General features: G+C 30.1%; 2 protein-coding genes across 2 annotated transcripts in view; one reads left to right on the top strand and one right to left on the bottom strand.

Annotated features, from left to right (window-relative positions):
• The window catches only part of LOC112595788 (Kv channel-interacting protein 4-like), a 129,567-nt gene that overhangs the window by 17,302 nt on the left and 90,371 nt on the right, over window positions 1-21,894 (bottom strand). The window contains exon 5 of the mRNA XM_025341123.1: window positions 16,730-16,945. Within this exon, the coding sequence (XP_025196908.1) occupies window positions 16,730-16,945 (216 nt within the window). The remainder of the gene's footprint in view (window positions 1-16,729; window positions 16,946-21,894) is intronic.
• On the top strand, window positions 8,028-10,523 carry LOC112595787 (DNA-directed RNA polymerase II subunit 1-like). Its single transcript, XM_025341122.1, has 2 exons — window positions 8,028-8,139; window positions 9,313-10,523. Exons 1-2 carry the CDS (start codon window positions 8,128-8,130, stop codon window positions 10,201-10,203), a joined length of 903 nt encoding a protein of 300 aa, XP_025196907.1. The 5' UTR covers window positions 8,028-8,127; the 3' UTR covers window positions 10,204-10,523.

The following is a 21,894-nucleotide window of genomic DNA, read 5'->3' as shown; positions in this document are numbered from 1 at the left end:
GTCGAAAATTAATTGATCTACCACAGAACGATTGCCTATTTCAATAAAATCAGTTCACAATATTAGGTTTAATATTATGACGATTTACCTGTGAATTGATATACATTAAAATGTAGATACATCGGAGAAGTGCAATATTTTATACTTGTTTAATTCTTTTTCTACATAAAGTAGGGCTATATATCTAACTAATATTATAATACAACTTAAAAGTATATAAGATGATTACTAAATGGTCTAATAATATAACTGTCATCCAGAAAACTTCGAAATACGCCTACTGCAGTGACTTATAATTTAATCGTTTAATCCGATAAGTATTAAGCACACGATGATTTCGATGCATCTGTATAAGTAATATTATTATAGTCCACGTTTTAAATTGCTTTTGACGAAGAGATAAAAATAAATTATTATAATTATTATTGTTATACGTCCATTCTTTCGCACGTCTGGTGAACCGATCCCACCAGTGTATAAGTTTCGCATCGAGTCACAGTTAATCTCTTACAGTTGTTGTTGTTTTGGAAGCCGAGTATTTGGTAAAACGCAAATTTAGTCTGCTGCAGGATAATAGTAAATACCCATATAATATCTCACGCACGAATGGCTTTAACATAATGACAGTCGTTTAAAACATTATTGTTATTGGTTCGATTGAACATCAACTGCACGTAAGTACTGTTACCGAGAGCTTTTATACGTTTTTTATTTATTTATTTTTATTTCGCGATTTAATAATAACAAAAATTTGAAACGATATACTCGAATAATTGGATGAATGCCACGGATGGTTCATTTTCAAATTTGAAACCATTGATGTTTCAGGATTCGAAAAACGATCTACACGAGAAAACTAGTGATTTAGTACCTACAAGTGTGTATTATGGTGTTCGCGTTTGATGTTTACTAAACGTCTGTAAAAATAAACATTTTAAGAATGATTTTTAAACTATTATTGAATAAATATAAAATAACGTACTATTGCTTACATAAATTTCAATTTTGAGATATTTGCATTCAAAAATGTAAACTATATAGGTCGAAAAGATCGAAAAACACAAAAAACAAAATATTTTAACAGCAATTAATACTTATTGATTTGCGGAACAAAATTATTTTAAATAAAAATGGTCTGTTGCAAATCGCACTAATTTATTTTCCGCAGGTTTTGTTCAGTAAAAATGTTCTTAAAAACTTTTTAAGTACCTATATAAGTTTCATAAAATTATATTATTCTATTTTGTGTAGAGACCTCAAGTATCTATATTATGCTTATAAAAAAAATTTCTGGAAACGCTTTTCGGTCTCGCGTTTGGATTTGAGAATGTTGATTGAAGGTAAACAGAATGATCAGCGGTTACTGAGTAAATGTATAGTTGTTTATTATGTTAATATAATATTTTATAAAATTTGCGAACAGAGTGAAATAACTCTGTCCAAGAAATTAGTTAAATATAACACTAAGGTCTGGACTTAAGTAATGAGCGGCAATGTTAGAGTTCGGTCCAATGACCTGTATCTAAGCTCTACAAAGTAATACTGGTAATGGACTTAGAAAAACGGCAATGTTAAAGTATGGCCCAAAAACTCTACTAAGTCCTGTAAGCTGGGATATGTTAGACTAATTTTAATTATACAGTGTAAGGAGACCTGTTATATACTGAGATTTGGCTGTGTGGGTACACGGTAGAGAATTTAGGTGGTGGATCAAAGAAGTCAAAAATGTGTTTTTGTAAGATATCCTTCAAATCTCATATTATTTACGGCACATAACATTAAGGATATTACGATATACAATCTTCATCGCTTTTGATAGTTTCTTAGAATCGTAGCATAGTTCCGGTCAACGCTTACGCATCAAAATGTCATTTAGGCAATAATAATTTAATGCTACGTTTATAAAAAAGACGGTATAACGACGTTTAGGTTCAGCAATAACGCATTGGTGATAAATAATAGTACAATATAGTTATAAATAATAAAATAGGGGCGTCGGTTTAATACTACAGGAACTAGATGAATTTTCGCAAAAACCTTTATCTTTACCACTGCATAAGTTTTTAAGATTATGCTAAAAAGAACCACGCATTCAAATACCTATAAAATTTATATATCGTTGTAAATAAAATGTAGGTAATAAAACTGTTGCCTTGCTATACGGAAAAGAACAAAATATTCGTTTAAACAAAATATGTACGCGGGTGATATTATTTTATTTCTATTATTAAATTAAGACTACCAACAAGACAAAAAAAAAAAAAAAACAACATTATATTATATCATTGCATCTTGTCTTGTGTAAACACTTATAACACTTATATATGTTATCTCGGAGCTGAGGATTTGCCAAACTCTAGTGGTGTTTAAATGCACAATAACCTATTTATCTCAAATAATCCCAATAATATATAAATAACTGTCGCAGATATAGTAAATGGTGAGTATAGAAAGCATTATAGTTTTAGAAGTAGCTGTAGTATCACTGTAGAATATACTGTAGTATATGCAGTATAGTACAGTTTTTTTTTACGATTTCGATTCCTAAACGAACGTTAAGAGTGAAAAAATCTAAAAGTTTTTGCGCAACAGCACATTCGTTTTGTCCGCATGATTTGTCCAATGGATTTATAATAATATATACTATATAAAAAAACTTGAGTATTATTGACGCCCTAAAGCGGAAAACGGAGTTCCAAATAGGCTTTATTATTATTATTTTTTTCTTGACGCAAGTACGTTTGGTGCTTCCGGACTATAAAATTCACTAAGGACGTACGTAACACAATTGCAAACAGTCCTAAATGCGGAAATATCTTAAAATATCAATTCCTGAAAATATCAATCAATTCAGTTGGTTCTTGCTGCGAAAGCGACAAAACTATTAAATACATAATATAAGATAAGAATTGATTGATTGATTTGTGCACGATGATAAGAAGTCGATTTTTAACAACTGTTTGAATTTAAAACATTAGTTCCACGTAAAGAATAAATAATATGATTGACTGTGTTGATATATCACAATAAAATATCGACTTATGACGTGAAATATTTAAAAATAATATATTTTTACCATAATATATCACACGAAAAAAATTATATTTAGTTTTAGTTAATTCGTCCAAATACTTAGAATTATTAAATAATATTATTTAATTTAAAGCATTTTTTTTCAAGTCACAAAAAATTAAAAAAAAAAAAAAAAAGAAAAGCGCAATCATAAAAACACCTCAAAGACATTCGATCGAACGAGATATTGAACATCACGTTGTTACAGCAACTCATTACATTGATACATACGATAATTAATTATTCCATCACTACGCTTACTATATATTTTTGATCAGAATAGTTACTATTGTTTTATGTTATTCGTTAGTTTTGAATACTAAGACTGTGAATGAGTGATAGAATCTTTTGATACGAGTGGTCTTTGTTTCGATTTGTCGTTAACATTTCTGTGAATTTCGGAAATGTTAAGATGTGGATAATCGAGAATACTGAAATACTTCAGATGTAGATTGTACAACTGGAGTGATTGGTAAATGATACACGGGTTATTCGCTTATAGCCGTCATTTATCTAGTGTGGATAGCATGAAAAACCCAAAATACGAATAACTACTTGATCGAAAACGAGCTTATAGTGATTTTAAATTGTCGGCTCGATCGTTACCGAAAACATTGATCGTTATTAATTATTAGACGGACCAAATAATATTCAAACATCACACGAATTTACTATAAAGCGTTGTTTAGCAAATCATTCATGTATAAACTATTTACGTTCGTTTCCATTACCTACGAAAAAATAATAACAACCTACGTTTTTATAATAATAATTACTGTACTTGCATAAAAATCCGTGAATTTTGCAAATTATATGGATAAAATTGGAAATAGTAATTTTTCGTTACCCACAATTATTAAAGTATTCACATATTGTATTTACTCATATGTAAACCTTTTGTAAATATATAAACTATAGTTTATATCACGGTACGGTATGGGTCGTTGATATTTTTTCCTATAGCATTTATTAGATTACCTCACGTTTATAGAACCCGATGACGTTTTTATAGTTAACTATATTGATGAACTAAATTTTATTTGAATGTTTTTCCGACATTATCTAGTAAACTTTTTCAATCAAAAATGTCTTATCTGTTAAAATTTAATAAAGCTGTCTGGTTTTCGGAAAAACCACTTTATCAAAACTCGAAAATCAAAGTCGACGATAATTTATTATCAATTAGATTGTTTATCAATTCTGAATATTAGTATTATACGTTTGGAGTGGATTTTAAGTTGATTAAATCTATACAATAAACTGTAATATAATGATATGACATTTGATTTTATATCAATCACAATACTGAAATCAACAAATTTAAAATGATTGACTCTGGTAACTCAATTATAAAATAAACTTTAGTACATACATTTAATCAAGATTAAAACAGGAGGTTAGAATAGAAAATTTACTTTACTGTACATTAATATCTTTAGTTACAATAGATTTTTAGTTTTTAATATTATTTTATTGAATTATTAGATGCATTAATCACATTATAAAACGTTCTAATCTTAAATAATTTTGTACTGTTTACGTTTATACAGAATTATTTTTTTCTTTATTGTGTGTTTTGTTCAAAAATATCTTATCACTAGGCTTACATTTTTAAATAATGATTTAACTTAAAATGTTGTGCATTTTATTTATTATTGGGCTTACATAAATAATTTTTTACTGATAATATACGTCTAAAATATCCTAATAAAAATTTTTTAAATAGTTGACTTTGAAAAAAAGATTGTTTAAATAACATTTTATTCTCCGTAAGTCAGCGATTTGTGTTAAACTTAAGTATTAACAAGCAGTACATTAAATAAATGATTATTATGTTTAAGTCATCAATATACAATATAAATGATAATTTTTTCTTTTTGTTTAACTTGTCAATATATCAAAATGTCAGTCCTAATTATAAGTATAAATCCTTAGGACTGAACAACGGATTAAAACGAAGACGAAAAAGCGTCGAGAAACCGTCGCCTAGGCGATTTCCCCACTCTCCCGGTCCAGCCGTATACCACGACTTGAGTGGCTATTCCATCATAGACATAGAGTGTACATTCCGAGGGTCATGAACTACGATTCGAGTGTTTTATAATTAAAAGAAGTTTTAACCAAGTAAACGAATATTGCCGGGACGATTGGAAGCAGGGTAAGGGTGGTAGTGCGTTGGGAGTAGTAAAAGGCCAATTGAAACGTTCACGGATCCCCGCGGGTCATAGCCGGCAGCGCTTGCTCTAAATGGTCGTCAAAATAGCTCTCAAAAGCTGTTTTCCGGCCAGTTGACCATCTGAAAATATGGTTAGGTTTGATACAACACGCGGTCACGATTTCTCGGAGTAGAGTTACGCAACGATTTAAAATAAATATTTATAAATCATTACATACCGGGCCACGAGTTAGGTTTGGTTTTGAATTGCGCTTCGAATCGAAATGTACCTTTAATGACGTGGACTGTAGTACTGGAGTATCCGTAGTTATTTAATATTGTTATTAATTTACAGTTAAAACCACGTGTTATTATTATGAATAAGACGTTAAGACGTGCCGGGCGATAAAATTATTTATTTCGCAATATGAGTGAATCTTACTAATATTATATGAACTGTATCATGCGACTTACACAAAATGCATATATTATTATCATTATAATATTATATTATATGTACCTATTAGTGAGAAATTTTACGCTAAAGCGCGTTTCATCGTCTGAACAATATGTAAATTACACAAAATACAAGGCACACATACACACACTCGCGATATATATAATTGCGCAATCAAATTAGATTTACTCGACTGAAATTCAAGCCTCTACGATATAATATACTGTCTCAATAAGTGAACACGCACAAACTGGACTCAGAACTGGTGCAACGCGATTTATTGTTACATATTTGCATAATTAGATATAACAAATTTCACCTAGAATCATGATATATAATATGAATGCATTTTAATGTAGTGGTGTGTTTAGAAACTACTATATCTTATTACTAATAACGAGATTTACATTAATTAAATAAAAAAAAAAAGAAATAATACTTATTCATAACATGTAATCTGTCTATGTAACATATTCGTTATATTTATAGATATTGGCATACCAAGTATGATCACCACACTTTCATTAATCAATTTCTTCAAATTTTGATTTTTAGAATGTTTAAGTGTATCACAGACCTAACAATATTTTGAAATTCTTTTTTTATTGTGATTTATTTAACAAATTGTTTTTAAAAATGCTGATGTATTTAGATCATCAATCAAGAAATTAGTTTTTGAGTTATTTAACTTAATGTACAAATAATTATATGTGATCATACGATTTACAAAATATGATTTTGGGTGATGAAGATGTGAAAATTATTCTTTATGAGCTAAAATATTTATCTGTTATTATTTTTAAGGTCATTAAATAAATAATACATAGGTATATTTTATAATTTATGCACGAAAACTAATAAATATGCATTATTAAATAAAATTATCGAAATAATAGTTAACCTGACGGATATATATTGAATTAACTTCAGAAGTTAAACCCAAAAATTTTATTTTTACTTGATTAAACAGGATAATTAAAATTAAATTAACGAATTAGAAATTAATAGTTAATGTTTATTTGTAGTAGTTCATAGCTATAAGTAAAAAGTTTAATTTTTTCTAAATATTTTATACATTTAGTTGATTTATTATACACACTATAATGTGAATATAGTGAACAATGGCTTATTATAAATAACATTAATTTTGATAAATATTTGTCTCATGTAAATTAATAATAAAATTACTAATTTTAGTGGAGTTAAATTGAAACAAAATTCTTCATCACTACAATATGTTAATTAAATGCTGTTTTACAGTTTTTATGTGACATTGAGCAATATACATGCTGAATATACCATTGTATATATATAATATATGGGTGATTGTTAATTTCACCAATTTTTTTTTTTTTTTTAAATTAAGAACTATGAATATTTACTGACACTTCAGTAAAATTAATATTTGTATTAGAATAAAGCGTATTAATAAATTGTTTCAATAAATAATTTTTATACATCCAAATTTCGTTTTAGCAGGACAGATGTCATATTATTTTTTTTTTTTTTTAATATTCATGACTTTTAAAACACATTTGAACATATTCATACGTCAAAACATTTTAAAATTTAAAATTTAGATGGATTGTACTAGTATACAACAGCACTTATAGGCTTTCGTATTATTCGGAATCATTTCGATTGCCAATATTTATAGGGATTTCTGGTATAGATTTATATAAGTGAAATCAAAATAATATTTAATATTACGCATTTAACATGTATTGAATATTTTTTGAGATAATTATAACTGATATAATTTATAATTGGTCTTTTTTATGATTATTAATCTAATGTACCAGTAAATAACATGATTTAACAATGTCATATTTAACTTTTTTCTTACTAGCTGTTAACAATATGTATCCTCATTAGATTTTTTTTATTAATTGATTTTGTGACTCTTTGTAGTCGAAGTGATATCGTTCGGAAAAAAATCCGTTTTTCACCCATAACTATATCAACATTTTATGCACAATCGTTTTGAAAAGTGAAAACCTACCTGACGCCTATCTCAACGCGTACTTGTGTAATATATAATTTGTGCCGGATTACTGTCACGTTTGGCATGGCTGTTGTTTGTCGTTTGATACCCGCGAGGCTCATTCAAGACCGGTAACCTGGTCCGGTAGTGGTGCGTTTGTGCACTCGTAGTTTTACTTACAGGAAATGTAGTCGAGCGACACTCCTAACTAATGTAGGGCCCGGGGCAACGGAGAACAGTTCCGGTAACCCCTTCAACCGTGCAAGTCGTCTTAGCTAAATCCACCACTTCACCTCATCGCACACGATCCCGTTCGTATCGAGTGCGGTAGATTCTGGCGTATATATACCGGCTCAAATCGCTGAACAGATCACAGTCAACCGCGACCGACCACAGAAGCCACTGACGACAACAACACCGTCACTACACTACACGTTTAAGAATTTCCATCCACACAACATGTCCAGAACAGTGAGTATACCTTTGATCGTTACTTTTATCGGTCCAAGAAACGCATTTATAAATAATAATCATATAATATAAGTGTTAGGTCCGATTGAACGCCGTAAGAATCGCAAAGTCTAGAACATGAAACACGTATACACGTCTCGCATAATCCGTCTTGGCATTCGAAAGTCGTTGTTATTTAAAAAAAAAATTATATTATATTATGTTAAAAAAATATATCATATTCTCATTCTCCTCTATCTTAGTCTCGACCGACTATGATTTTTCTTTTTTTTTCTCTTTTAATCGTAACGATCGTAACACGTCGAGTGTCCATGTGATCCGGACGATTCATAACTGAAAGTCGCTAATGACACAATGTATAACATTTTCGCTATATTATAACGTTTTGACGAGGCGGTGGTTTCCGTTCTTGAAAGTTTCGATTCGAAGACTTTCTCTCCGCCGCCATAACGGCTTAACTTTCCGAGCGAGATAGACATTTAACCGTATATAAATACGATGAAATAACGGTTATAAATTATATAATAATAATTACTATCTCGTTATATTGTGGTTGCGTACAATCGATCGCACGGCGCATTGTCGTCCAGAAAAATTGTCGGCTACGACGTTGTAGCGTTCATCAGACCGGATGGCGTGACATGGAACTCACGTGGATCTCATAACGGCTATTACGGTGAGACGTAAAAACGAGCACCGCCGCCGGCAATCGAATATGTAGCATGATAATATGACTAGGTACTGTCCAAACGCTCAGGCACAGCATTCACCGCCGCCGCCGCTCCGACCGGTTTCTGTTTTAATTTATGTACCTATATATTTTAATTTTTTATTATTTACTTTTACTCTCGTCGCTGTGCATTCTCTCTTACTGTCAATCGCAGTGTTATTAAAAATTAATATTTTATACCTCATACGGAAGTACGGTTAAAGTTGTAATTATTAGTATAAATGCTTACCGTTATGGTTTAAAAAAATAAAAAAAAAAACAGTAGCTTGAAAATTATAATTTTTTATCGACATCAACAATATGTTTTGACATTGTTCTTTTTGACCGTATAGGTTTTCTACCTAGTACGATGACGATTTTTTTTTTTATTATTAGTATTTTATAATCGTGTTACAGTATTGATGCGATCGTATGAATAATATTCGACATTTTGCGTTTTTCAGCTGATCGTTTTCGCGGCTTTTGCCGTGGCCACCGCCTTGGCTGTCTACAAGGAGCCCGGATACCCTTCGACTGCACCTTCCTACTTATCGCATTCAGCACTTTCTTACTCATCGCATTCAGCACCTTCCTATGCATCGCACTCAGCACCTTCCTATTCATCGCACTCAGCACCTTCCTACTCATCGCACTCAGCACCTTCTTACTCATCGCATTCAGCACCCACATACTCACCCTACTCGGCCCCGGCATATCACGCCGCTCCGGCTTACGCATCGTATCCAGCGCCCACTTACCCCGTGGCCCCGGCATATCCGGCTGCTCCAGCCTACCCAGCCGCTCCGACCTACCCGGCTGCTCCAGCCTACCCGGCAGCTCCAGCCTACCCAGCAGCTCCAGCTTACCCGGTAGCTCCAGCCTACCCGGCAGCTCCAGCCTACCCGGCAGCTCCAGCATACCCGGCAGCTCCAGCATACCCGGCTTACCCGTCATATCCTACCGCACCAGCTCACCAAGCCTACCAAGCAGCGCCGGCTTACCACGCCGCGTCCGCTTACAGCAGCAAACCGGCAGCGTACCACTCCGCTTCAGCTTACAACAAACCGGCTCAGTACTCGGCTCCCAATCCGTACGCCGCCGCCGCCGCCGCCTACACATCGTCCCCGTCCCCGTACAACTTCCAATACAGCGTTAACGACGCGCACACCGGCGATGCCAAGAGCCAGAGCGAGTACGCTGACGCCAGCGAATACGTGAAGAGCACCTACAACTTTGCGGACGCGGAAGGAAGCAAGCGCACCGTGGACTACACCGCCGACGACCACAGTGGTTTCAACGCGGAAGTCAAGAAGGACGGCGGATACGTTTCGTCTACATACAAGCCCGACTACTGATGGCCGTCGAAAGTCGCTCAAGTCCCGTTCGACTAACGATATTGTAATACTATAATATTGTAGCGCCGCCGTCACGCGCGTCGCATAATTTCGTCACCATATACCGCATTTCTAGTGCGGTTATCGTCGGCCGTCACCGTAGTCGCGGTTCAAATACCGCGGCGCACAGTTGTGATGGTTCGCACATTATATTATTACAACGCGATACGTTGTCGTCCTCTTACTACCTATTGATGTTGTACCGTTGTAATGATATGTTTTTGTAAATAAACTCCGTATACGTTTAGTAACTAATAAATTCGTTGTTATATTATCATATATATTATTGTTATCATTACTCTCACTGCTGACACTTTCCACTGTAGGTCGTACCTGATCTATTTCATTGTTTCTCGACCGGTGTGTGTCACGAAACAAAAATTATGCTTTGGCTCTATCGTAGTATTTTAAAACGCTCGTTAGTCATAAAAGTTTAAGCGTATCGGCGTTTATATTCGGATTTAAATTTGGGCGTCGTCTTGGAGTACGCCGTTACGTAGAACTACTCGCCTAATCCACAATTCATTCCTCGACGCGATTACTGCCGTGCGGCCAGATTGTATGATATATATATATTTTACAGTGTAGTTCTTTCGTATAAGCTATTAATATTATATACTAATTATATTATCCTAATGTTTTTATCTAAATAAATTGCTCACATCTAGTAATGGAAAAATACGTTGTGGCGGATTTTGTGCTTTATACATAACAGTGCATAGCATTATACCTGACCTAATCCACGTTTCATTCCTTGAAGCGATTATTGTGTGGTTAGTTGTATATTTTACAGCGCGATTCTTCCATGCAGATTTCAGTAAAATATATTAAAAAATATAAAGTATTTAAGTAACGACAAAAATTACAGTCCTAAAGTTAAATATTTATAATTGTCGACACAAGTATATTTTATTATATTTTATTAAATTACCTGTTTTATAATGCTTTTAAAAAGTAGTATATTATGTATATTAGAGATCTTTGTAAGTTTTTTCCGTAGTATTCCACATATAGTTCACGGTAAAACAAGAGGACAATAGGTTTTACCTATTATTATATAAATATATTATAGTAAACAATTTGCATATTATGTACCTATAACTTATCGTTTATACACATCCTTCGTATACGTAGTATACGTAGTAAATGAAAACTGCAATATTGCATTGCGTGTCCGTTATTGGAGTTATTGAGTTCCACGATAGAGTTGTTTTTATTTTATATATTTAAGTGGATGATATTATTTTTTATTTGGTCTGACACTTCGACCATTGTGGGTCAACGATAATCTTCAGAGTAAACCACTACATCGACGGTCATAAAAATAAATCCGTCTGCAGAGCAAACGTATAACATATTATTACATTCACGAGACACCGCGACAAAACACACTTAGACATCAAGATAAATCGTTGTGAAAAAAAAAAAACTACAAATGGAAACTAGAAAACGATAAATGGTTATTTTTTCGATTTTAAATAAAACTTACATCATAACATGAAACTTATTTTGGAACTTTCACGATTATAAAATGAGATACAATTATGTATCCTATAATGTAACATTAGATATAACGGTGGCTGGATAAGTTTATTTATACAAAACCAATTCAACACGTCTTCTCTCCAATCCTCAAACCAACCAACCGGTATCAAAATATGAATTTGTTCTTCAAATTTAGTTGGTGAGCATTTTTTTTTTATTAGTATACCCGTTTTATAATTTTATTAATGTTTTGTGTTTGTTTGTATTAAAATTAAAACTCATTTCGCGTTATGTTTTTTTTGTTTTTCGTACGAAATTCATAAATTTATGTTTGTAATAAAATGAAAATAGTTATTAAATTTTTGTTTTGTTTTAAATTACTGTAAATCACGAAAAGTTAAAATTTTGAAAAAGTATAACGAAACTTGATATGATTTTATAGATAAGGTGTTATATTTACATAAAAAAGTCTTATTTAGTAATTTTACTAACGTTTCTTATAGCAATTCAATAAATAAAAAAAAAAAAAACCATTTAATTTACTTAAGTGATTAAATTGCATGCCTAATTAATGCATGAAGAAAACTCGTTGAAACCGGATAAAATACTTATAATTGCCTGTTTTATAAAAATTAAATTTTTATGAACATATTATAATATATTCACTTTGCAAATATAGGGTATTTATGTTTCTCAGATTCTAATAATTCTCAAACATCGTATATCATTGATTAGAAAAAGGGCGTCGTTACTCTCAGGATAAAGTGCAAACTGCGAACACACGGAAGAAGGATAGAAAATAACCGACAAACGACAACAAATAAAAAAAAAACAAATAATGAAAACATAATAAATTTAGGTACATATATATCTTTTGAAAGTCGAATAGGATTTACGGTCGGCACCCACCGTTGTTCGTATTGTAAATATATTATAACACTACTACGTGCTTATATAATATATTATTCTTTATCGCGGCAGATAAACGCGAGTCGTTCGTGTTTCGTGGCAGTGACACAACACTAATAATATTATAATATCGAAATAATACGTTCTACGTGAGAGCCCCACAGTAGTCGTCCGATTGATTCATCGGATTTGTTGCTAGAGTGTATAATAATACAAAGTTTTATTGTAATATTCACGATTATTTCGATTAGAAGTTAAACATTTGGTTATGTCGACAAATAGCCTTTAGTTATAATTTTACAACGCTGATCGGAATGTTTTTTTTTTTTTTTTTTTTTTTTTTTTTTAACATTTAATAGCGATAAGTAATTTTAATAAAAAAAAAAAAATATATATATATATATACATAAATATCATCACGTAGTAGTGCACTAAGTTGTTTTTTCTAATTTTTTCAAATCATTATTGTTTGAAGTTTATTTTCTTTATTACATAAAAGTAAACTCGAAGTAAACGAAAAATTGGATTCCATTATTTATTGCGCATCCTCGAAATTAATTTATATTTTACACGTGTACCTACACAAAGTATTAATACGAGTATTTTCAAACTTATCTGTAAATACAAAAATAATATTATGACCGATTTTAATACAGACACGATTAGAGTCTGTAATATTTAAATAAGGTATATTTAAATGGTTAAATCGCTATATATTTAATCTGTTTTCATCTATTACTGGACATTATTTAGTACACAAAATATAGCAAAATATGATTTTAAAGACGTCGAGTTATGAATAGTGATATTTTATGAATGTAGAGACTATTATAAAAAAATGAATATTATCGTCACGCACGTATAATATGTTGGTGCACTTAGATGTATTATGCATTATACGCTATTATAGGACCATTTTATTTTGTTAATCGGAGATATGCAAATGTTTAAATTTGTGTTTTTTTGTATGATCCCGGTTTATTTAATTTAAATAATATTTAATTTATAGGTATATCATTGTGAAGTTTATATATTATATGAGTAGGAAGGAAGAATTATACATAATAAAACAGTTAATTAACAGGGTGGTTCACTAATAAAGCTATTCCCAGTTATATTTATCTAACTACTGATTTTTTAAATTATTAAGTTATCTAGTAAATTACCATGCTTTTACCAGATTAGATTTTTATATTATTCAAAGAGTGTCTGTACCTAATGATATAAACTTTTATTATTCAAATAAACAATACTCTATTTCATAGTAAATTAATAAACAAGCGAGGTTTTTTGAAATTTTGATTCACTTAATTGAAATTTGAAAATTGAATAAAAAAATTATAAGATCTAAGGTACATATTTATTCCGCGATAACGTAAATAAAAGGTTAAACGATATAAATATTATTAATTTATTAACATTTTATAAACATTTTATAAGCATAGTAAGTACCTATATTAGAATAAATATTACATATATTTTATGTTTTTGTAAAATAATTTCATGGAATTATTAATAATTTTTCTAAGTTTTAATATTCTAATAATTTTGTAAATTATTATTTTTTTTTTTTTAATGTATTTAGATACAAAACAATTTTCTAAACATTTATCTGCTTTGAAATATGAAAATTTTTGTGTGAAAAATAAAAGTTTATATTGCAATGGAACACTCTTGAAACAGTTTAAAAAATCTAAATATTTGAAAATATGGTCTTTAAGTATACTTGAAAATTTAAAAATCAGAATTTAAACTAATGCATTATTGAAGAAAAAACAGGATGTGAGCATGTATGGTGAATATTCATATATAATAATATTTTAACAATAATATATTATTACGGTAATGTATCTGATTGGTACTTTTTTCGATCGAGAGATTTTAGATTTATTAAACGTATCGAAAACGTACTTTAATATTGCACGGTGTGTACTGTATATAAAATTAGAGGTGTTTTTTTTTTTCTAAAGGTTTACAATTTTGGGTGTACTACACAAAGATAATACGCTGGCATATTTCCAATGTATGTATTGGACGCGTTTTTCAGTAAACCGACAAATACATTTATTCACGTGTTATTAAAAGATTTCATAGAACAAACAGTAGAAACTAATAATGATTAATAGAAATCGTAAAAGAACGTACGTGAGATGAAGAAAATTACGTGAAAATGTAAAGAAAAAAATTTGCTTAACTTTAACTTTACATTGTAATATACGTCATATATATTAACAGTTATACGATTGCGATTTTTACTTGTGCTTTTGACGAAAGATAATATCATTACGATAAACTGTCACGTAAAGTATTTTACCATATTGCTGATGACTTTTGGCTTTTGCATACATATATATGTTTATACTTTGCGGAGTAAAACAATTTAAAACTAATAGGTATGCAACGGACAACGTTACGAGAATTATATGCAACATGTTTTTCAAAGGCGCAATCGTGGTGTGTTCATCTCTGCAAACTGCAAAATGATCACGTTATCATAATTTTTTGAATAACAGTGTCGAAATCCGTAAATTATTGATGTAGGTAATAATTATGATATTATGCTTCTTCACATTCCTTTGCCGTGTTTTTTGTAACTACTTTCTGCGTCCAATATGGATTACGATCTACGGAACTGGGCGCTGAGGTTAAACGTACTCGAGCATATAAATTGTATTGTAACGATAAATTTATATGCATTTTAAATGGATTTTTATAAATAAAATTGTACATTGATTAATGCATATCTCAATGATAAATAAATAAATACAATCTATTTTACATGTTCTTAGTACTTATAATATTATCGATGTACTCTGCTGAGATCTACTACGAGTAATTTAACGTAAGAAATGACATTCAAAAGTCTGTAATCATTTGAGCGATACTGTTTTTGGAGTTTATCGCGTTTTTTATGCTTAAGTATTTTGTGACATTATCTTGATTTTGCATTTTTTGTATGGAAATAATATAAATTATAATTGTACCACAAAAACTTTTAGACCTTAAAAGCGAGTACCTATTGCGTGTGGCTTAATGTCGTAGAAAAGTAAACCGATTAGCTGGGTAAATAAGACTACGAATACAAAGCGCTCATTACCGCCATGACGATATTATGTATTCAGATGTACAAAAACAATTGATGAAAACATTCGAATTGCTTTCTTAGAAATGTTTAATGTTAGTGTACATAATAATAATATTATATACACAATTTTGGATAGTGTCCGCAAACGGTGTTGACCTATTTTGCTAAACAGGCAAGACAGACTGCAGATACTAATTTTCGTCACATTTCCCGGTGCGTACAAATTGTCATAAGGTCCTAGAGAAAGTGGCCGATAAGGCAGATAGAGGCGCACCGGAAAAAAACAATTTACGTTTTATTTATCGTCCAAATAAATAACAACGCCAAATGTGATACTAAAGGCAGAATACCGATTTAATTCAATATAGATGAGACGACAGTTATGTTTTATATAATACAGATTGAATTGTGTTGGTTATTTCGTATGACATTGTCAACGTTCGAAGTCTTTATATTGCTCGTATTAAATTGCTGTCGGTTGTTACCAAGGTAATTTACATAATTATTTCACAATGCTCATGATTATTTTAATAATTATTATGACGATTGTCGTAATTATAAGCGTTTAAACAAACCATCACCTATAATATTATTATAGGGGACACAGGAAAAGCGAGACCGAGGTAGAAATGTAGTTAAATTGCCTATCAGAGACGCCGTGTTCTCACAATATTGTATTCTATTGTAATGCATTGAAAAATATCATAAAATTCATTACGAGGTACCAGAAAATCAGGACAGACTTTAAGACAATGGTAAAGACACATTAAAAGCGCGAGACAATTCCAACTTGGTTGGGTGACATCGAATACTTACGTAACAATCTATCTAAATACGTAACACGGAAGTGAATGCTATTTGCGCTTTGATCCGGTGATTTATTCAAAAAATTAGACTCGGATAAAAACTCTGCCGGTATTAATTGGTCACCGCATACAATATGATACTTACTCACTACGCCACATAATTTAAGTAGAGTTATTAATTTTTAAAAAGTTTTAAACGCACCTGGAACACGAAATCTACGTGCGCGGCCACCGTCGTGCCGTCCTTGAGCCACGGTTCGGCGAATTTGCCCATCAGCTCGTAGATAGCTGTCACGACGCGTGTCATCTCGTCCCGACAAATTTGCCCGTCACCGTCCAGGTCGTATAGCGTGAATGCCCACCGGAGCTTGTCATCCACCGATCCTCGGGACAGCGTCCACAAGCCCTGCACCATGTCCTACAAAAACAAATGTTCAAAGTTAAAACATAGTTTAGTATAAATAGAAATATTTAATCATAAACAAATGTTTAAATTGTTTGTGTAATTAACACACGTGCTTAGAGTTTTGAAAGGATAAATAAATAGCTTGCAGTTATAAAATAATCCAAGTACAGTAGTAGTTTTATAATTTTTAATGAATCGATTGATATATTATTATTATGCGTCATAAGAAATTTATTTAACATGATATTTTAAAAATCATCAAGTTAAAATTCTAACCGAAGTAATCGCGTATGCTGTTTATTCCACGTCTGTATATGACTTATTTCAGTGTTATCTGTATAAGTACTATCCTCATTCTTCGATATTTCCCTTCCGATAGCTAACCGACACGGGTCCTCGTGTTTCTACGGTATACACGTACGTACGATGACAATATTGCTGACTCCACTCAATCGAATGGTATACGACGTTCGTTTCACATCTAAATCCTCTAATATTATGACAAATTGTGTAGCTGTGTTGTATAGTTCAAGTTTATGCGTAGTTGCTCGCGCCTATAGAAATGAGTTTCATTATCCCCATATAAAATGCGTTTTATAATAATATAAAAATATATAAGTCATGATTTGTATTGTTGTCCATCGACTTATACGATTCCATGATGTATATTCATAAGTATACTATACGTACTAAATCCATCCTCTCAATCATATATCATTGTCGTAGATTCGCTTCCCTATTTTGCGTATTAGTAAATGGAAGGCTACATCACCGTTTAGGATAGGTTATTATATGGAATATCAGAGCACTCGCGAAGCATTTGTATTTTCTAAGGCAGTATTACGTGATGGTTGATTTACAAAAGAATAAACATCCTGTGTATTATTTATGTTACAATAATATAATATTCAGACACTACAGTCGATCGATATAGTCGGATTTTATCGTAGCAGTTTTGTGTGTGCATGTTTTATAATAAACGTAAATTTAAAGTAACGTTGTGCAAAGATATGCTAGTCTTTGTAAACATAAGATAAAGACCGGCTTTGTAATGTATTGGATATTTATCTCGCATCGTCTATAAATATATAATATATATATATACATATACATATGACATTAAACATACTGTAAAGGTACATAATACAAACAACAGTATACAATATTATATGCATGATACCCTCGATATACATGATTGACATATAAATGTTTAATATACACATAATATAGTTACGTTTATTTTGAGTTGTACTTATTTAAATCTCGACAAAACATTATTATATATTTATTTGAACGAATTTAATATAGAAATTAATATAAAATTTAATGTTCTCGTTTCGCCGAATACGATAAAATAAGTAATTCTAACCTTACTTAACTGATGACAATTAATTAAAATACTTAACGATACTCCTATAATCATTTATATACGCCATTTTTTTGAAATGATTCGAATCTATCTAAGCGTTTATAAAACACAAATATTTGGTATTTTAAAACTCTACGTGTATTATAGACACAATAAACTATTATTATGGCATTAAGCTACTTTAAGTCTGTATTAGTCAACAAAATAAACATAGCTGTAACCTATTTTTTTATTATCGATATAATAATATGTTGGAATTATTTTAAAAACATGTTATTTGTTATCACTGTAACATAACATAGATCGTGATACGAGTTTTTAAAACTAACTTTCTTATTTTCTTATCTTAAAAAAAAAAATAATAATATAAATATCAATAGTTTCATAAACAAGCTTCATATAATGCGAGCACTGCAGTATCAATTTTTGAGTTTCACAACAAGGAATTTCGAAAAATGAATCAGCTTATAACTTTTGACTCATTTATTTTTATCATTTTAATTAAGTTATGAATAGTATATCATGGGCGGAAAACAAAATGTCAAAATATGACGTTCGTCAAAAACGGGTTACATAATTTAAGCATAAAAAAAAAAAATACTAACATGTTCAGAAGAGTGAATACGTGTATTATAAAAAAATGTACCTACATGTAATGTCAGGTTCATTACCATAAGTGTTTCGGTTCACAAAGCATCGGAAAAGTTTATAATATTAATATCTCAGACAATGACTAACACTCACGGTTTATATAAAATATTGATCAACTTTAGTTATTGTATTGATCACCCTCTTACGATTTAAAATAACTTTAAATGAAGTAGTGCCTAAATGAAATCACTTGGTATTTTTCATATGTCCACCTAAACGTTTTAATCTCGAATGCATACAGTATGTCAATATTTTTTATTATAATACTAATTTCCCATATATACTTATAAACTTAAAACTTAAAACAGGTAAGTACTGATTTGGAATAATAGTTTGAAATGTACAGAAATAATAATTTTTTTTTTTTTTATGAATATCTACAAAAATTTCAATTTTGAATGTCAAAACGGTAGTAATAGTCAAGATGGTGTTTATCTAATAACTGATAGGATTTTAAATCATGTCCAAGTTAATTATCAATGCTTTTAATAAATTGTTTAGTGTATTTTCAACAATTCTCATCGAAAAAATATTAACTAAAAAAAAATATATATCACTATATGAATCAATCCATCTTAGTTTTACCAAAACAGTGATAAAAAAAAGGAAAATACATGAATTATTATTTGTAAGTATTATTATAAAGTTATCTTATATAGTTTATATCGGTATACAATGAAGGGACTCTTATGATATTTATATTACACTATAGAATGGTAGTTTGACAGTACTGCTACTAACTACACTTGAGTACTATTATATTGTTAACAAAATAATAAGCTTTGAGTATTGCAAATTGCAATTATTGTAATATAGATTTATGTGTAAGCAAGGGCCCCAATAAATAAAAAAAAATATTTTTATTGTATACATTTAATTCTGCCATTATTATGTTATATTGGCATAATATTTGTTCTTGGTCAAAATAATTGAAAATATGTACAGAGTAATAACGTAGCCGTTTATTATTTCAGAAAACACTAATATTTTTGAAAATATTTTTTTTCACATAATTTTAGTAAAAATTATGTTTTTTACTATTTTTTTTTTTTTTATAGTCATGATTTTTTGAAAATTTAATATCTCTACTTAGAATCACCTAACAAAAATAAAATAAAAATGTGTAACGAGATCTTAAATTACCATATAACATGACGAGTTTGACTGAGTTTAAAAAAAAAAAAAAAAAACATATACTTTCAATCCATAAAACGATTTGGACTTGAACCCGTAACAGATTGTTGAGTTTCGCCCACCCCGAATTGTTTTCATTCCCTCTGACAATACGCAAAGTGCGTATTTTTATCATAGGACGACTCAACTGGGTCACTTGACCGTGAAAAATGGTTATCTGGCGTTGCGGTGTAAGTGCGATTAATCCACTATATAGTAATTAATATGGTGAATGGTTTGCTGTAACCCTTTTGAACCATACGATGCGATTTATAGTATATATGTTATATGGCTACTTGCTTATAACAAGATATACTCGAATGTAATCTGCACTCGGTCGACAATATTAGTGACTACAATATAATATATTATAATACTAAGTAACGATATTCCGTATATATTGTAAAACAAGGTCTGCCCGGATGTAATTATTATGTAATATACATAAAATACAGGAGGTTAATACCCAGCATTGGTTTAAATAAGTAATTTATTCGAATTCTAATTTCGTGAATTTTCAAATATAGGTATTTATAAGTTATAAGGAATATATTTTTAAACATTTTCTGCAATCATATATTATTAATTAATAAGTGGAATGTAGTGATACCAACACATATTTTTTTCAATTAAGAATTACCACTTTTTCTTGTAAGCTTTTGAGTATTCTTCCAAATATTCACACGAAACATATATCAAATTAAAATTGAAACAAGCAATTTTTGAGTTATTTTACTTAATGCTCTAAGAAAATAAATTCATGATAATAAATTATAGAATATATGGAGCGATGATAATTCTAAAAGTATAGTAATTAATATAATTGATATTATTAATCGATTATTCTTGGAATACACATTTTAATAACTCAGAATTCACTCGTTTAAATATCGCTTTAGATATCTTATAAAAAGGCTAATAAAATATTTTTTTCAATTTATTGTAAAAAGAAAAGTTATTATTTGAAAAAAATCGTTGATCACGTCAGCATTGAACTATCCTTAAATTGTTTTTAAATATCTAAATATTTGAAAATATTGTTCTCAATTAGAATTAAAAATTCTAAAAATCAATTAATAAAAATCAAAAAACGTGTGGAAAAATAAAGGTTGTGCACGATTAGCGAAACCTTCTGTGTTACACAGTTACCGCTTCTATTTTATGGAAAGTTCTCTCAATTTTTGACACTACCGTTAATGGATAGTTACATATAGTATTCACTTAGACGACAGTTTTTAAAACGATAATTTATTATTCATTTATAAATATATTATACAGCTTTTTGTTAGTATACAACAAGCAATAGTGAATTTTCTGTTCAATTAACAATCAATTCTTTATTTTATCGATTTCGCCTGTTGGATATTTCGCAAATAGTATTTTTACGCATGTATTAAAGTCGCATGCTATCATCATAACGTAATAACTATGATAATTTTTTTCGATAAGCATATCGAACTTTTATCTTATTTTTTTCTTATTCAATTCATCGGAATACCGTAAATAATAATAATATGTACTCCGCATATTATGTCAAAAATCTATTTGATTTTATGACAGAGAATTTATTTGATTGTTCTCCGACAATTTTGATATCTTATTAAATGCTAAACGACTAAAAAATATATATTTAATTAATGTTACGCTTTGGAATGAACAACTACGCTATCGCTGCATTGATTTTAACAGCTTTTATAACACAGAGAACACTGGCTTATATTTTAAAAAAAACGAGTTGTATTTAACTGAATTAAGTTGGTTTTCATTT

This window comes from Melanaphis sacchari, unplaced genomic scaffold (assembly GCF_002803265.2).
Source record: "Melanaphis sacchari strain LSU unplaced genomic scaffold, SCAv2.0 Contig2_pilon_pilon, whole genome shotgun sequence".
NCBI classification, from domain to species: domain Eukaryota; kingdom Metazoa; phylum Arthropoda; class Insecta; order Hemiptera; family Aphididae; genus Melanaphis; species Melanaphis sacchari.
Note: the sequence above shows the minus strand (reverse complement) of the source record. Positions and strands in the feature narration are given on the sequence as shown.